We start from the raw sequence: 18,985 nt of genomic DNA on the forward strand, positions 1-18,985 counted from the left end.
ACTCCCTGCAAGCCTCAAGCTCAGCACGGCAAATATTCCTGGGAGTGTCAGGAGTAAAGTTCCCGCTAAAATCACACTAGATACGCCACCTATTTTGTAGAATCTTCTATGTGTGGGCAGTTTGATCATTCCCCAAGCAAAACACCACCAACCGTTGCTGGGAGAATGGTGAACTGAAAAATGTAAACCCAGGGAAATGAAGCAGCAGCTCTAGAGATTGCTTGAGCATAGTAAATCATTGCTTGGAGCAAAAAGTCTCTTCAACTGAAATGTTATATACTGTTGGTAAGCAGCAGATAATCATCAACGCATGGATATATGCTTGAAGGGTTGGTTCACTGAAATAAATAAATACATCTGACTTTTAGCCATGGACATTGTTTTGGTTTTATTTGTCCAGTACTGGGCAGATTTCTGCCTCTACCTCGCTAGCAGGTGAAGGGAAAATGATTTATAAATAAAATATTTTTAAACATTTAACATATTTCCCCTATTTCAGAGTCCAAGCCATAAACCTGCATATACATTGGATATATAGATGGATAGGTAGTATTTGTTTCATTTCTTCTGACCCACTTCACATTTATGCACATTTTTAAATGAATGAAAGATTCACTAGTCTCACAGCAGAAAATATTTTATTTATTCAAGAACATTGTGTTCAAAACATTTTGATAAATATCTATTTAAATATATATATATATATCTTAAAATCTGCAGGCTGTTACATTTGAAAACTCAACATGATGAAACGGAAAAAAAGCGAGAGACACGAATATATACTGTAGATGTAAAGGGAAAAAATCACACAAGACACACTGGACAAAAATTGGTCAGTGCAAAGGAGGATGTTCTGTTAGGAAATTATTCTCTGAAGAGGAAAATTGCATCTACACAATTTGAACAGAACACAACTAAGAGGGGAGAAATGTTTTCTTTTTACAGCTCTGAGGTAGGACCCAAGCTTACAGAGAGAGAGAAATATTGAGGATCTGCTTTTCATTTGGAGAAAGAAACTAAACAAAACCATGTACATGATCTTAATCATTTCACAGCATTAAGAATTTTTAAATACACAAAATACACACCTTTTAAAATACACAACTCTTAGATGCTCAAGTGCACTCATTGATAAACATATTAATTTAAACATATAATATTTTACACCAAAGAGAAACATGCCATGAATACAATCATTGTAAAATACAAGTAAAGCAAGACAATGTTGTATACTGGGGTCCAAAAACACCTCAGTATTCTACCAAGAACTGTTTGTTTTTAATATGTATCAAATACTGATAAACTTCCTATTTAACTCAATGTATACCTTCTGGCATCTTACACCCAATTATTTTGATTTTAAATGCTCGTATGAAATTGAAATATAACTAAACATCATGTTTGCACACATTCTTTTATGTTTATAACATATATAAGTCAAATATACCAGTCATAACCAATATCTTGACAAGACAGAACAGCATCTGCATGCAAGATACAAAAGATACAGATCAAATAATGTCCTGCTTCAGTTAGACCAGCACTTTACAAACTAGTCCAAATGGTTGAATCAGATCACAGCTGCAGTTGAGCTTATGTATGTGAGGAAAAGATGATAAAAAGTACAACATAAAACCTGAACATGGTGTTGGAAATACTGATGACTGGCTTGTCGGAGACTTGCACAGGGTGGACTAGATGAGCAGGATAGTGATTGTAGACCTGCATCAAACCAATGACCAAACCAAAGTGAAGCCAATGACATTCCCCCCACAGTCACCAACCTTTGACATCTTTTGGACCATTTCAAAAGATGAAACATGTGGTAACGTAATGAGACACATTCTGTGCTGCTCTTACAAGTGCTGGACTAATGTAGATTCTTAAACACTAAAAGGAACTTAAATAAATACCAAAGTGCAAGCCATGGTTAAGGCAATTGGCGAAAGCAGGAAATACTGAGAATTTTTTTACTTTTAGTAAATAACAAACCTTGTATTCACTGATTGTGTATTTCTTAGTGGAACATAATGGAACGTAGTGTGTGACAAAAATACAAACACATTTTTGGTTGTAGACTGACTGAATACACCTTAATACTCTGTATTTATCTGTGTAAATATGTTTGTGCATGAATCCTTTTATCTCCTCTTCTGTTTGCCGCTAAAAGTGATGAAAGGTTTACGTTCCTTATAAATATTAGCTACAATGTCTTTAACGTAAGGCAATCTGTACTCAGCAGAGCTGAATCACTTGTCAAGTCTGCCGCTGAAAGGGTAAATTCAGTGTCACTGTGGCTTCTCGTGGCTCTGCGATCGGCCTGTTAATCATTTCACATTCATTCTGTCGTATGTTCTCCTCATTCATCTGTGACACCTCTGTGGAGCCTGCTTCAAACCCAGGCACAGTGTTGGCTACATGAACCACATGGACCTTATTTCTCCCATTTTTACTGAGGATGCAGCTGAACACTTTCTTGAAGCCTTTGCGAAAGTGCTTGGACACCAGAGCGTACACGATGGGGTTGACACAGGAGTTGGCATAGGCCATGCAGTGAGAGAGAAGCCTGAAGGCATACGTGGTCTGATTGAAAGGGAAGTCTCCGTACAGGTAGCACAAGATCACCACATGGTACGGAAGCCAGCATATGCAGAAAAGCACAGTGACGATGATGATCATTTTAGTGACTTTGCGTTTGGCCCTCTTGGATTCCGACATGCCGTCCAGAGGGTCGACGGCCGTCCACAGGTACTTGATGGTTCGAGTGTACGAGAGGCTCACAATCAGCACGGGGATGACGTAGCCGAACAGAAAGGTGCACGTGTCCAACACCTTCCGGTTCTGCTCCTCCCAGCCGGGGATGCACATAGTACTGTTGGCGTAATCGATCAGGTCGTAGTAGCTGAGATAAGGACCAGCAAAGACCAGAGAAAGGCCCCAGATGATCACCATGGCAACCACTGCGTTACACGGGGTTCGTAACTCTCTAGAGCGCAGTGGGTAACGAATGGCCAGATACCTACAAAGAGAAAAAATAACATATTCACATGTGAGCAAAAGCACATGAACTTAAGAATTAGTGCACATGCTCAGTCGGTGCAGTATGATAATTATAGACTACAAGAGAAATAATAAAAAGATATATACTTTAAGATACTCCCTAAGCCAATTTATCTTATTGTTGCTTGTTAATCTATTTAGTTTGTTTTATTTTTATTATTATTATAATTAATATTATTATTATTATTATTAGTAGTAGTATTTTGAGAGGTTGGGATTGTAGGATTTAGTAGGAAAGATATACAGTAAAGTGAAAAGTAAATGCTTATGCCATTTTCCTCACAAGAACAAAGTGAAGGCTTCATTTTAAAATCTAAACTGAAATAAAATTTGTATTCACATAGTAAATATTATAACTATAAAGGGATTTGCCAGTGAGTGCTATTGTTCAGTCTGTGCTGATGGAGAGAGAGAGATGGCCGCCAAAATTGCTCCAAATCCTCAAGTCGCTGTGTTCTCCATATTCCTCCTTGTGTGTGTGTGTGTGTGTGTGTGTGTGTGTGAGTGGGTGTGTTGTGGGCAAGGCTGTGGCTGATCCCCACACCTGGTCACAATAAATTCATCAGCGGTCAGTTCGAGAACCCCCAGCTCTCCTGCCATTCATCTCCAGATAGTTCCGTCAGCTATCTGGCAGTGTGACTGCACCTAACTTGTTTTGTTTTCTTCCTTGTGCCGCTCGGCCACCACCCACACACCACTTCAGATTTTTTTGTGTTCCTCATCTTAGGCTTTCATTAAATTACTGGGCCATTTTAAAACCCATAATACATTTCTTTCAACCCAATATAATGTCCTCCTTCCATGCAAACAGGTAGTCGTGGCTAACACTGCGGCTTCCGTGTTGGATGATATTTTTCACACTACAGCCGTTGCAGCTGTGATTTATTGAATAAAAACACCTCATGGAAATGTGCAAACTGGCTGCGATATCCACGGAAAGGTTTTGTAAGATTTTAACAGGATCTGGTCCTGCAGGCATTGCATGGTTAAACCAAGACAATAGCGAGGAACATGACTGTGTCTTGTGCTGTGCTTTTGATGTTGCTGAGCAGGTAGGCGATAAAGGCACAAATCCCATCTGGCATTACGTGGTATTATGAAAAAAAGGTTAGCGTTAGCCTGATGTTTTTATGCTTAACAACCTCTTTCAAAAATCTGACACCACACTGATTCTCACGTGTTATTGTTGAAGATATTGCCTCCTTGTTACTCGGTTTGTTTGTATTTGAACACCATATTCAACACGCTGCTTTATTAGCTAACTCCTTTGCAGCGTCTTTTGCCCAAGGCAGGGATTGTGGGTAAAGCCCCAGATCCATGTCCTCCCTATCCACATTTTAAGGACACTTCACCTGGCTCTCCAGAATCAGCAGAAGCAGCCTCTCTCGTTTTTGAAACCTCACTGAAATGGGGCTTAAGACACTTATGTTGTACATCAAAGGGAAATAAAGCATGCTTTGAACCTACTTGCCACATATGGAGGCTCAGTGGCTTAGACAACAGCAAACACTCAGACATTACTGTGTGTGCTTGGCTGAAATAGATTAATATAATGAAAAAAGAAAAGCATGTGTTAATGTACTGTTGTTTGACTCGATGCTCTTTATTTTGGGGTTTTATGTTCCAATTCTAAATTAGAAACCAATGTATAAAACTGTATAAGAGCAGTCTGGTAAACATATTTTGAATAAAATACAAAGAATGTGATCAATTGACCTTGATCTCATTGGACTGTCCCAAGACATTAACTCCTATATATGTGTGTGTAACTGCAACCTCAACAAATATACATGATATACATGAATAACTCTGCCTTATCTTATGTTACATATTACAAGATCACAAGTGCAGCTCCTTGATCAGAAGCAACAATGCCAAATTGTTTTGTTTTATACATTGGATATTTCTCTGGCATAAAATCACAGTAAGCGTAAATGTGTGGGTGGCACACTGCAGCAACAGAGACTTTCGATTGAAAGACTGTACGAGTGTGTGTGTGTGTGTGCTGCTGCTCATTCAGGCTGAACTGTGATTTAATTCCTGCTGGGGATTCCTGGTCTAAAGTGTAACTATAAGCTGCTGCTGCTTTTTTCACTTGTTACACAGGAACTGAAGAGGAAAACAGAAATTCATTAACCTCCCAGCTCAGATGTTCCTGCTCTTTTCCAGGCGGAGCAGGAAACGTCTGGCTGGCAGGCTGAAAAATCTATTGAATCCTCTAATGTGTAAACACAACCAGTGTGAGCCGAGGGTGGTTGCTGCAGAGGGCAGCTGACTCTGTCCATATTGACTGAGCTGATGATGATGCCCAACAACTATAATGGTGGCTTAGAGCTTACTTTGTGGGGGATATCATTTTCAGACAGAGGTGATTCTCTCATTAGATATTAAATCAGCCAACAGATTCTGCATCTCTATAAGGTCTAGTTGCTCTAATGACTTACAGAAATACATTTGTGATTAATTAAATGTACCTTACTGTGACACTATGTAATAAAGTAAGATAGAGACTCCAGGGAACTGCAGCATCTGCAGATATAAAAGGCTCATTCTAAAGTAACAAAAACACAACAATTACCATATATTGGTCCACTATACTATACTATACTATTCTAACTATACACTGTACCTTTAAAGTGAAAAAGAATTTGAGTTGAGGGTACGAATTACATTATAGATTCAACAAATCAGGTATATTTGTAATACAATAACCCTATACAGTAAAGCAAAGCAAGAGACATAAGATGAGTCACCACTGCTGCCGAACCAATAAGCCTTTTTCACAGGAGCCAATTAGCCACACAGGTGAAATACAGCGATACAAATTAAGGTTTTGTTCCATTCAGGTCAAACAGAGTCAGGGTGCTTTTGTGCATGTTGGCTCACTGGAAAGCCTCTGCTATACTAAATGGAATTGAACCTTAATTAGCATCATCGGTAAATGTTGGATTACATTTTTAGAGTAACCCTCCCAACCCCGTCGGCAACACCTGTGTGTACCCAGCTATTTCATGTCAAAAGGTCTATTAATCAATTAGTTGAGCCACAGATATTAATAATCAGCAATCAGATAATTAAGGATGTAATTTATCAGGTAAAAACATTGTCTGGTTCCTTCTCAAATGTGATGTTTGTTGGTTTTCTCAGTTTATGTCATTGTCAACTGAATACTGTTGGGTTTTGGACGGTTGGTCGAACAAAACAAGCAAACTGAAGATGACAGCTTAGGCTCTGAGTATTTTAAAGTACAAATAATCAACAGATTAATTAAAAATGGGAATAATCATTACTGTAATTTGCAACAGGAAAGGCAAAGAGCTTCACAATAACTATTTCAAGGTGATTTGGAAATTGTATATTTCATATGTCACATAAGGACCTGGTAGGTAGGTGGAAATCAGTAATTGCTATGTTGTATAATGTGTTTATGTTCACAATCAAATATAGTCTTTTTCGGTATTGACTAATAATGATGACCATACCTGTCAACAGAGACGGCAGCAAGTGTAAAGCTGCTGGCGTACATGGTGAGGTTGATGAAGAAGTGGACCACTTTGCACATGAAGGAGCCAAACACCCAGCCCTCCAGAGAGTAGATGGTGGCTTGGAAAGGGACGCAGAATATGATGAAGAAGAAGTCGGCCACGCTCAGGTTGAGTATGAACAGATTGGTGGTGTTGTATCCGACCTGCCCACTCCGCAGAAGCACAGCAAGCACCAGGCTGTTGCCGATGGTGCCCAGCAGGAATATGAGGGAGAAGACCACCGACACAATGACACTGGTGGGGTTCAGCTGGTAGCTTTCAGACACATTCGCCTGCCCTCCCAGCTTGCTGAAATCCTCAAAGTCAGACATTGTGCAAGTCTGAAACAGGACAAGAGAAAAGAGAATTCTAATCACTTGAGCTTTTGACTGCATGTCATCTTGGGTGGATACTGTTCTCAGTCCAGTATCATTCACTTCTCTTAGAGACAGGGTTCATGCATTGGTGGTAGGATGTCAAAGGAGCTCACTCAGAGGGGGGTTGATGACAAGTCAGACTTTGCAACATTGCAAAAAAGTTGACAAGCCTACATGCATCAGAAGATTTCTTTATCCAGTTAATCCCCAGTGGAGTCATGTCACACATATTAATAAGACAAGAATGAGAGACTGATTTTAATTGGTTGTATCTAGGGAATATTTTCACTGTTTAATCACAAGGAAGGTTGCCACGCAGTATATCTCTAGATTTAAGTTTCAATTTAAATGTGCAGAATATAATTTCTGCTACCAGGGCGTCTCTGGAATGAAAACAATAACAAAAAAGTAGCGGGTGATCATGGGAATTGTTGTCTTAAACAACCACCACTGCTGACGAAAATCTATCTGATTTATTCACGTTGCGTTGCATTTGCCGACTTCCTCCCTCACGCTGTGACGCATCTCGTGTTACTGAAATTATAGCAGCTTGAGGCAAGTAGGAAATTCACTGTTCACTGAATAAAATTACGGTTTGCACACTGTTGAAAACATTTGGGATAATCAGTATACTACTCTGCAAAATGGACATTTTAATGCAGAAATTCTACATATTAAATATATAAATGGAAAATAAATAAAATGGTGATGCTAAATCTTTTTTTGAAAGGTTTGCAGTCACAGTCATATGTGGGAAAGAGGGTCACCTTTAAAGTAAAGTTTTAATGCTTTGCTGGCATTTAATCTTGTAATACACTGCAGCGACTTGTTGGCTGTATGAGCCGTAAGGTTTTTCAGGTAAGTAGGCTTCAGTAAGTGATTCAGCCTCTAATCCGAGGAATTGTGTCTTAAACCCAGAGCTGTCTGAGTGCTGTCATCTGTTAAATTCAAGACCAGAAGACCATCTCAGCTGAGCGACTGTTGCTTTCAGCAAAGAACACTTCATGTGCTGAGCAGTGGCGTCCATTTCTGGCTTGCAATAATGTCATATTAGAACTTCTGACGTGTTGCACTTTCGTATAGTGACGTCTTCAGTGATGCTCCTGTGCTCTCCCAGGCATTTTTTTTGTCAGATTGTCGCATAATGGTGAGTGGTGCAAAATTGGAGCTCTTGATGGTGAAGTATGAGTCACAGTCCCATCTAGTTCAATTGGGATAAATTGTTGAACTATATTTAACCTGTGTGTTTGGTTATATTCCTTTCTGTGTGATTGACAGTAGCAGCACATTGTTCAGTGCGTCAGTGTGTTGTTTGTAAGTAATTGGTTGATATTGAATTGGTTGGAACCGAACCATTTAGTAAATGTAATTTCTAGGAGACACGGTGGATCAGTTGGATTGGATTGGACGTTAAGAAGGATTTGATTTGTATTATGTATCATTTCTGATCCTTTCATTGTCAAATTGGTTTGAAGATAAGTTAAAGAGATCAATTAGAAAAACAAAATTATCTCACCATACACTTTTAAAGATGTGCTTTTTTCAGGCTTATCACATAAATATTGTAGTACTCAATTTAAACCTATTATAAGTCATTCCATTTATATGTGGCAACAACTAGGAAAATTTGCCCAATGGGAAACAAAATAGCATATAAATAAACCAATATTTAACAAACAAACAATAAACATGTGATTTCCACAGTCCGATATCTTTAACAATAATGGTTTGAGATCTTTCCAAGAATTGCGAGAAATATTTGACTTACTGGGATCATCCTTCTTTTTCTATTTACAGTTGCGCACATATGGGGTTCCATGGACTCAGTCATTACATACTCACCCACTTGTAGAAATAATTACTGGTTTTAAACATAGTAGGAGCTTTCTGTCAAATTTATACAAGAAAATCCAATAGCCATTGAGTTTTATATTGAGCATGGTCCACTCACTTCTTGTAATTACAACTATTGTTTGCTAAAATTATCCATAGTTTCTATTTATCTCCAAGAAACGTCCGTGCCCTGTATGTTTACTATGTTAAAAAAATTAAATTAATGCACCCCCGTCTTCTGCACAGTTTTCTTTTCTTATCTTTCTTATCTTTATCTATTTATATTTTGAAAGTACTTTATTTTTGTGTGATTTTTGTGTGATTAGTATATTTGTATATGTATTTGTATATTTTATGCACCAATTGCACCAGGACACTTCCCTCGTAGGTGTAACAACCTACTTGGCAATTAACATAAGTCTGATTCTGATTCTAAATGTCTGGTAATCAACACCATCTGGATACAAGTAGCAACAACCGTGTCAGATATAATGGATGAAAACCTACCCTGTCTACCAAACATTATTGTATTGAATGATGACTCTTCTCTTGCTATATTAAGGCATAAAAAATGTTCTGTGAAATAACTGCTGCAAAAGAAATGGTAGGAATAAGGTGAAATTACCCGCAGAGACAACAGAGGCTCTTGTTCTAGCATTGGACAAAGTGAAATCACAATTATAGCCACATGGTAACTGTCATATGTATTGGGTAGGGATTATGGATGTATATGTATGTATGTATGTATGTATGTATGTATGTATATGTTCATGTGTATTGTGTATATTATTTTTATTTATTTATATTTTTGTCTCGTTATCTCCTGTACAGATATTTAAGGGAAGAAAAATGAATTCAAGAAGAATAACTAAATAAGGATTATGTGAGATCCAATTAAAATGTTGAAATCAGGTGGCTGGGGGAGGGGTTGGTGGGGGTCAAATGGATGGATGGAAAGGGAGGTAGGGAGTAAAAAAAGGATTTATTATCATGTATTTATTTTGATATGTGGTATGTACTCTGTAGGAATGGTATGTAATCCTGAGAAAGGCAAACCAATAAAATTCTGGTCTCAAAAAAAACAACAGAATACTAGGATTTAAGCTGGTAATTTTCTGGAGGTTGTCAACACAATGCCAACTGCCAGAGGCTTTGGAGTACCAATGGTAATGATGGGCAGCTGGAACCAGATGCACCGTATTTGGTTCAAGTGTATTTTAATCAGCTCTTCATGCTGATTTCTGAAAAAAAAAGGAACTTCTCATTTTCTGCCATGCAGACTTCAAAGCAACAGTGGCCATTAATGGCTCCTAAATGGAAAGTCTTCTGCAGGAAATGAAATCTATCACCTTCAAATGGTGGCCTGCATTTAGAAATAATACTTTTGCCGTAGCCTTATCGTGAAAACAAAACCCAAATTGTGTGGAAGTAGGGAAAACATGGATCAGAACCACACATTTCCATCCAGTTCTGTTATCTTCTTGCTTACCGCCACATAATGTGTGTTGTGCTTGCAATTTCCAGCCATTAAAGTGAAAAAGGAAACAACCCACATATACAACCATGCTATGCCAAGCTCAGGTTAGAGCCGTTACAGGCTTTTTTAGACTCAAAAGAAGACGAAGATAATTATTATTCATGGAATCACCCTAAAGCAAGAAAGTAGCTTGACTTGAATTGAACTGAGGAAGCATGAATGAAGGTTACTAATTATCCTACCTTAATTAATAGACCTGGATGATTTATTAATGCTCAGAATGGCAGCACAAATGTGATCATATATAAAATTCATGGACCTGAAAATGATATGGCTTCACTGGGAAGCTCTGCAACAAAGCAACTTGTAGATGGACGGATTAGATTTTATTTTGGCAGTTGTCATGTCAGAAATGAATAAATCAATCACAGAACTTGGTGTTTTAAGACTGTAAAGCTAAACCACAGGGAATTAAAATTGTAAATATAGACCACTGATGACCATTAAAAATGTCATCCTCAGGCTTTTTGGCTTTCATTGCTCAAATCTCAGCAATAAGCAGCTTAAATAAATTATTCAGCATTATTAAACTTTCAACATCCATTGAGAATAACCTCCGCTGCCAGTCTATCTGCTTAATCAGAATCATGACTGAGAGCAAAATAAAGAGCATATACTGATCACAGTCAAATGACTCGGAAGTGGAGATAGAAGGAATGTATTCTTATTAACCAGATAAAGAGGCTGGGTTACAGCGTCGGCTGCTTGATGCTGCAGAGGAATTTTCCTCACAGCTCTGCCTGACTTTAGCAGCCTTTCATGGTGTGGCTGATTCCCTTTTCTTCCCACTAGGGAAGACAATCTGGACTGATATTAAATTTCCGACTGCAGTGAAATATCAGGGCAAAGACTCCAGCCAGCGCAGAACATGTGCAAGACTCTCAGGGGAGATCAGAGAAAACAGGGAAAAGCACAGGAGCTTTATGAGCTGGTAATAGAGTGTGTGGGACATGACAGGTTGTGGAATTTGCCGACTTAAGCTGAGCTCAGTGTGATGGACTTGAGGGTATAATTCAGAATCTTTGGAAATGAAACAATGAGTAATGAAAACAGCCAAGCCAGAGAGGAGGAGGAGGAGGGTGATGGGGATGTAGCACAGCCTAAACCAGACTTTGTGGGAAAACATCTTCATTTTCACAGGAGAGTCTTCAGCATTAAAAAATGATGAGCAGACACAGATAAGGCAACAGATTACACCACCATATTGTGCATCTTTATCAGAGCTATAACAAAATATATTGTATTAAATCTTCCTCTGGGTAAGCCAAACTTTAGATATCAGCTGAGCAGCTTAACACCTACATCTTGTAATCAAATGATTAAAAAGAAAATGCTGATTGTGTATCATACATACATTTGAATTGCAAATGTTGTAGCTCCTTTCCAACATTTATATTCCACACAAACAGCAGAATCAGCATGCAGATGCAGCATGATAAACCTACCGGGCTGATGATGGGCGGACAGTATCCAAAGCTTCAGCGCTCCGCTCAGATTAAGAACAACACTGCCAGCAGACCTGCTCTGTTAAGATGCTCATACTCTTTACAGTGAAGCCTCTGTTCTCCCAGTGTACATCGCTATCTGCCTGTGTTGCTGGTATCTTACTCTCCCCCCCCCAACATCCCCTGCTCCTCCACCCCATCCTCTCTCCCCTAGTGAGGACTCCTCCTCCACATTCACTTTAATGTTCACACTTCACTGCAGAAGAGGATTGCAGAGCGAAGGTATGGAGGGAGGCTGCAACGCGCGGCAATCTGTTCACAATCAGCGCAAAATCAGGAGGTTCCCTGACAAATGCTCTTTAAACAACAGTGATCGTCCGTCTAAAGATTCAGCAACTGCACCCAAATCAGCCTGTATTCAAATGAGGCAGTAACCTTTGCATTTGTATTAATCTTTAATATAGCTTGTTGTGTAGTGACTCAAACCATTGTCTGCTACAATGATTCAGTTCAGCCAATCAATTCAGGAGGGACATGAGGAAAAGTTAGATTGTCTGAGTAGACATCGTTAGAGCTTTAGGAGCTGGGTAATGTTAGTTCAGCATCAGGTTTTCAAAACTAAAGGAGGCGGGTGATGTCACTATGGGTGCCTGGGACTTCCAATGTGATTGTCTCTTTAGACGCCACTGTGTCCCAGAAGAGACACAGGAAATCACTTTTCATCCACCAACTGTTCTCCATTTAGCCCAAAAAGTATTGTTCATTTAACAGCTTACATGATTATATAATATTTCCAAACATGTTTTCTCACTTTTTTATAGAGTAACTTATTAACATTAAGGATCAGATTAATCACTTCAGGAATTCTCATATTTACTCAAAAGATGTCAACAGTATCCACAGCTGGTGTTTTAGGAGATGTTTATGGTGCATCTTTAATCATGACCATTACCATTAACACATCTTCAGGCTAAACATTAATATATACATCTGGATATTGGATTCAATAATAACAGCTTTCTTTGCCTGCGGGAAAGTCTCTCCTATAGCTTGATGTTTAAAGTTAATTACAATATTCAGTACATGTTTTTTAATGAGACATTTCATAATAACAAAGACCCCATATATCTATTTAAAGGTCCAGTGTGTAACATTTAGGAGGATCTATTGGCAGAAATGGAATATCATCTTTTCAATCCAACAATAGTCTTATATTGATCAATGCATGAATGAAATTCACTCCCTCAACAGAATGAAGTTGTCTTTCTTGTCTGCCCTTTTGTGTCACAGTGTATATTTTTAGACGGACCGCAGGAGGAATAACTGCAATGATACAATCTAATGGGGATCTAAATAAAGACAAACACAAAATACCATAATATCAACCAATGCCATCGATAGCTAATTTAGTGCTGTGATTCATCTAGTCATGACCAGTACCATCTGCTAAATAAAGTCTCTTAATGACACATTTTGTAGGTCCATGACACAAATAGATATAACAATCTGTAACATACAGCTGTTTGGTTAAACAGTACAATGTTGTTTATTTGTTTATGTTTATTTATCTGACACATTTGTTTCAGATTTATATTTTAATAATAGTGTTGAGCATGCTCCTTTTAACCTGGCAATTGTTTCTCAAGCCCCACACCCATCCATCAAACTGTCAAGTGTGCACACAACATCACCCAGAGGTACCTTTCACCTCCTCTTAAAGGATCCATGTGTAGGAGAGAAGAAGCCCAGCTCTTGTTATGGTGAGCCCCAGAAGACTTGGTGCTGAGCTCCAGTTGTTGTTGAGGGAAGCATTGACTTTCCCCTAATTTATTTATTCACTGGTTCACCTAGGTAAACCCACATGAGTCATTTAAGCTCCTGGGCTACATCACCATCTCCAGCACGCTCCGGTGTGAGTGGAGAGTATTTGGCCAAATCAACAGGGTGGCCGAGTTGGCTCAGGATCCTGAATCCTGAATCATTCAGATGTAACTTCACAGCCTTCAGTCTGACACGTTTCTGCCTCCTCCGGTTCCAAACGCATACTCTGACATGTTGTCTGAGCTGCTGTCACCTATCATCCATCAACAAACTGGATCACACCGGGTCAGACAAACCGGTGGGACGGAGCATCAAATCCACACTGGGACCACCTGTGGCAAACAGAAACATGCTTTTTCATCCATTTATACTTTTGCCACTAAATCATTTATTTTTGCCTTTACATGTTTTTCAATATCTTTGCCCTACTTCTAGACTATTTGACAATGACATGGCAAATCTGAAATTCATCTCACTGTTCAAGCCCACAAGCAAAAAGCCATTAACCACTAACATTAAGTTTTAGCATCACATTTATTGCATCTGACAATTAACACTGTATTACAAAGTTACCAGACTGACTCCAGTTGGGATCGAATACATCTTTCCACAGGCTCCTTATGTAACTGGACCACCCTTATTTAAAATGGAAGGTGTGAGATTTAGTCGATGCAAACATCTTAGTTTGGACATCGATGGATTCTGGCCTCAGCCCTCAGCGTAAGGGAAATTAACATTCAGAAATACCTCTGGGTGTTGATTCATGTGAATGTTTCCATGGCAACCACAGATGGATCACTTTGAAAAGGGTGGTGAAAACACGGAATTGATTTCCACCCTGAACACAAAGAGTTGCATGACATTTTACAGAGTAGTCTACATAGAAATGCAGTGAAATAGTGAATTATTCACAGGCAGCTTCAGGCAAACAGAGTCAAAAATATTACTTCTGCTAACTTAAACCTCAGACATTTCTCTGTAGAATTAAAAAAACAATGGTATCTGAAGAGTAGCCATTATTTTACTGATTTCCAGCAATAAGTTACATTAATAAAACTGATGAATCCAGACTCCCATAATTAATTCAGGAATATAAAAACAGTTGTTTATCTCCATTTACCATCCCTTTAACATGAAGGAAGAGCATGTGACAAGACAGCATTCCTGCTTCGGTTTTACAAATCTCTTATTCATTATATCTAATATGGATTCATTTTATTCAGAGACTCCATCAGAGGATGCATAATATTCTGCAGGGCACCAGTGACATGCAATGACACCGTTTGTGAGCTGATGAAAGCAGAATGAAGAGAAACTATTGTCTGTGCGAATAACAGCAGTGTGGACAAGCAATCAAATAGCACCTATAATAAAAGTGTGACAAAAATACTGATGGAATCATTAACTTCAAGATTCAATATCTCTAAAAGAATGGCATGTCCTCAGCCCAATTACTTTGAACAGCCTGTCTCATTAATTAGTCTTCTGTAGAGGTGTAAACACAAGCATTCATGATAGTGTTTTACAGTAGAAATCAATTAAATTGTAAGTGAATGGTCTATATGCGGCATGTGATCTTGCTTTATTGCGCCCCTCTCAATACAGAAGATTAATCACAGCAAAAGCCTCAGAGGAAATAAGTGGCATATCTTAAGTGAAGAGTTAACCTCAAATCCACACCTTGGCTAATGATTACTGAAGCAAAAACAAAAAAGACAGGAACCTTAAAATTGCAGACTTAAGTACAGTACTTGAGTATATACTTTCCACCAACATGATTATCTCAGATAGTCTCATGATAGTCTCAGTTTGTCGTTAAGATAATCATTTTCTCTCTCAGAAGCCAATATGGTTAAAACAACACTTTGCACACAGCAGAACAGGAAATAATGTATGTTCAGTATATGTGGGAGTGTGACCCTCACCTCTGGCCTGGGTCTTTACCTAAGAGAATAGGCATATTGACTGATTTCTCCATAGCCATGCCAGCACACATGCAAATGTATGTATAATGTATAATTTTAAACAGCACCAATCTGACTCTGAATCTGATGCCATTTAAATTTCTCCATATCCTGTCTGCAAAGGTCAATAAAATGTAACCTTAAATTCTGTTGGTCCTGCTGCATGATTCCTAACTTCATTATATCTGAAAATGCACCACTTTCAACGACATGAAAAAAACAAGAAGTAGCATGAATCATGAAGTCAAGTTTGAAACAAAAGCTTACAATAACTTGACTGAATGCACGCACCTTCATTCAAGCTGTGTGAAGCATTCAAGGTTGTGTTCAATGGCTGAATCATTACTCATTTATACTTTACAAGATTTAGGTAATGATACAAAGAAAGGATGAGTTACAACAGCAATTTGCTTGATCTGTAATATATCTGTCATAGATTTGAATCACTCTTCTTAAAAAGTAATGACTGTGAGCGGGATGCTTGCATTCCAGCTGTGGTAATGTGAAATTAAGTGACTGACTGCAGTCAGCGGTTCATAACAGATCATTAATACAACCCTTTAGATATTTCCCTAAGTTATAAAAAATACCAAAACTAAAATGAAGAGAAAATGTATGACTTGCAACAACAGTTTTTAGCTTTAGGTTTATATCTGAAAAACCACAGCCATTAAATCAGCTACATATTTTTCACTAGGTTTTCAGTTGGTGCAAATCTCTCATCAGAAGGCAGCCGTAGTCAATTTCATGTCTTAGGTGTACAAACACTAAAAGCTGCTTCAGTGAGCTCTGGGACTGTGAGTCAGATGAGTGTCTGACGGGAAAAAGAAACACTGACTCAGCCTCATTAGCAGTCTTGCAGCAGCACAATAAGGTTAGATTGCAGATTTTATTTCAAAATTGAATGAGCGTATAAACGTCTTGGGATGCACCATCTATCTTTTTAAGGGTGTCTTGACAAATAAAATCAACAATGCAATAACACGAAACAACCAATAACATCAAAAAGAGCACATACGCATAAAGGCTCTCCAACAATTACTAACCATACCTTCTGTATATGTTACGCAGTCTAAATAAACAACAAATAGAATAAAATAAATGTATAATAAAATAAATGCAGACCAAATAACATAATCGCTACAGACATGCACCCTTTTGTTCAACCAGAAAAAGAGCTAATGTTGCTATTGCTCACCACCAGACTCCATGGACAAAAACTGTGATTTTATCTTGCATATAATTGTAACTTCACTCAAAGTGGACAGAAACACAATAAAACTCACCAAAGCTGTCTTTGTTAGTCTGTCCAATGTTCCAACAATCCCCAACTCTGGTTTGGTCTAAATAAATCCTTAATTCACTGACATGTAAGAGAAAAACAGCCAGCTCAGTTTCCGGCACCCTGTGTGAGAAAGCCTGCCTACTTAAGAGCAGGTTAAGGAGGGCATGCTCAGCAGAGGCAGAGAAGCAGAGAAGCAGAGCAAACAAGCAGAAGAGTGACTTCTGGACACTCCTGAAATTGTGTTTGATGGTGTGTGTACATGACCAAATGTAGCTTGTTATTTCTCCTTTGTAGACCACACACACATGCACAGACAAATGCACCCTTACTCATCCTTTACCGTGGCATATGTCTTCTGCATGGTCTTTAATAAATTCCCTGAGCTACTGTTTCTTTCTTCTGTTCTGATTATTTGACTGGAATCATTTCCATATCTGCCGACCCAAAACCAATTGACTGTCAAAAGGACCCGTCTTTACTACACCCTGACTTAATAATCCTGTATCTGGGTGAGAAACACATATCAAATCTAGCAGAGATGATTCAGTCACTCCGGTAGGTTCAGTAATTCAGTTGAGTTAAATGTATGCTATCAAATATGTTTTAATCATTTGAAGAAGAACGATCAAATCAATTTACATTAAAGTCCCCTCAAATAATCAATTTGAATGGACAGTTAAGAGAGTCAATTTTTCACAATATACATTTAGTGGATCCAAAAGGTACAGATGGAGATCTACAGAGGTTTCCCATAACCAAATGTTTATTATAATGATCACGTCAGTCAGTCAGTCAGTCAGTCAGTCAGTCAGTCAGTAAACCAATCCAGCTGCATAACTCAATTTAATTCACTGTTTACAGTTTGCAAACTAAAGTCTAAAAAGATAAGTAAGAGCAACTTAGAGACATTTAATCAATTAAAAGCAAAGATACCCCAAACAATATAATGCCAAGGTCTCAAACAAGAAAGAGTGCGAAAAATCAAATGCACAGGGATAAAGAGAGAATAGCACAGAGCAGACTTGCTCACAGGCGGTTCATATTATTCACAACCCACCAGATAACTAAATTTATGTCACTGCAGTTCACAGAAACTAACACCTGTAGAGCACAAAAAGAAAGTATTCCACTGCAAAATGCCACCATAGGTCAGTCTAGGTCTCGGCTACCTACTGTATCATTATCCCCTGGTTGTCATAGAAACCAATGCAGATGATGTTGTGTTTGCACTTAGTGTTGGGTATGACAAATTTGTCTTGGAGTGTGCTTCCACTAGGGTTATTTTTCAGTGTCCTTTTTTAGTTACTAAAAAAAAGGCTGTGCAGAGCCTCTGTAAGCAGACATCTCCTTCAAAGTGCTGTTGTGCAGCTCCAGAAGGTTACGGAAGTTGACAATATTTAAACTTTTCTGAAAAAGTTCCACTTTTTTTAAACTGACAGTTTAGAAGTAAAAGATGATATTAATCCACCTTATGCTTATTCTATGACAGTCAGACTGAGCTCTGAAGCAGAGGAAATGCCACCATCGAGCTGATGTAGGGACAGCAGCTATTAGGATTATAGATTTATTGGTCAATGTACAAACTATATTACAGAGTATTTTGTCCCTCGCTGCAATAATACACTCATTTCAAGCACTTCCTTATACCGTAAACACAATTATTGTTTGCTCGTTAAGCATTCAAGTCAATCTTTGTTTGATGTGATGACTCTAAAGCTATGATTATGGATTTGGCAGTGCCTTTATTGGAAAATAAGCCGTATAAAGAGTAGTTCCATCCTGTCAATACAGGTATGAAAGAGTTTGTTTTGACAGACAGACATAACTGACTGGTGGGAAAAGGAAGTATTCATCGACAGTGCTCGCTGTTTATGGAGGACCAAAAATCCCAATCAGAAATAAATACAAAAGTAAATGACCCAAAGAATTAATAAATATGCCATTATAAATGTTTTTTAAACAAAACTGGCATTCATTAATTCATTAAATTACATGATAAATACAGCAATTAATGCAAGGTAAATAAATACAGAAGCAAATTATAACTAAAATCTTTTGATTTATATTGCATTTATAAAGTTATTAATGCCTATATTTACTTTTAATACATTTTTAGGGCATTTAATGGCACATTTATTA

General features: G+C 38.2%; 1 protein-coding gene across 1 annotated transcript; it reads right to left on the reverse strand.

Moving 5' to 3' along the window:
• Window positions 1-668: 668 nt before the first annotated feature.
• On the reverse strand, window positions 669-11,918 carry galr2b (galanin receptor 2b). The gene is made up of 3 exons (XM_051388087.1): window positions 11,777-11,918; window positions 6,543-6,925; window positions 669-3,019 (listed from the first exon to the last, which is right to left on the reverse strand). Exons 2-3 carry the CDS (start codon window positions 6,914-6,916, stop codon window positions 2,257-2,259), a joined length of 1,137 nt encoding a protein of 378 aa, XP_051244047.1. The 5' UTR covers window positions 6,917-6,925; window positions 11,777-11,918; the 3' UTR covers window positions 669-2,256.
• Window positions 11,919-18,985: the final 7,067 nt, after the last annotated feature.

This window comes from Dicentrarchus labrax, unplaced genomic scaffold (assembly GCF_905237075.1).
Source record: "Dicentrarchus labrax unplaced genomic scaffold, dlabrax2021, whole genome shotgun sequence".
NCBI lineage: Eukaryota > Metazoa > Chordata > Actinopteri > Moronidae > Dicentrarchus > Dicentrarchus labrax.

Coding starts and splice junctions, on each gene's coding strand:
- galr2b (XM_051388087.1), bottom strand. CDS start 6,916: ATGTCTGACTTTGAGGATTTCAGCAAGCTGGGAGGGCAGGCGAATGTG. Junction 3,020..6,542: donor GCTGCCGTCTCTGTTGACAG/GTATGGTCATCA, acceptor TTCTCTTTGTAG/GTATCTGGCCATTCGTTACC.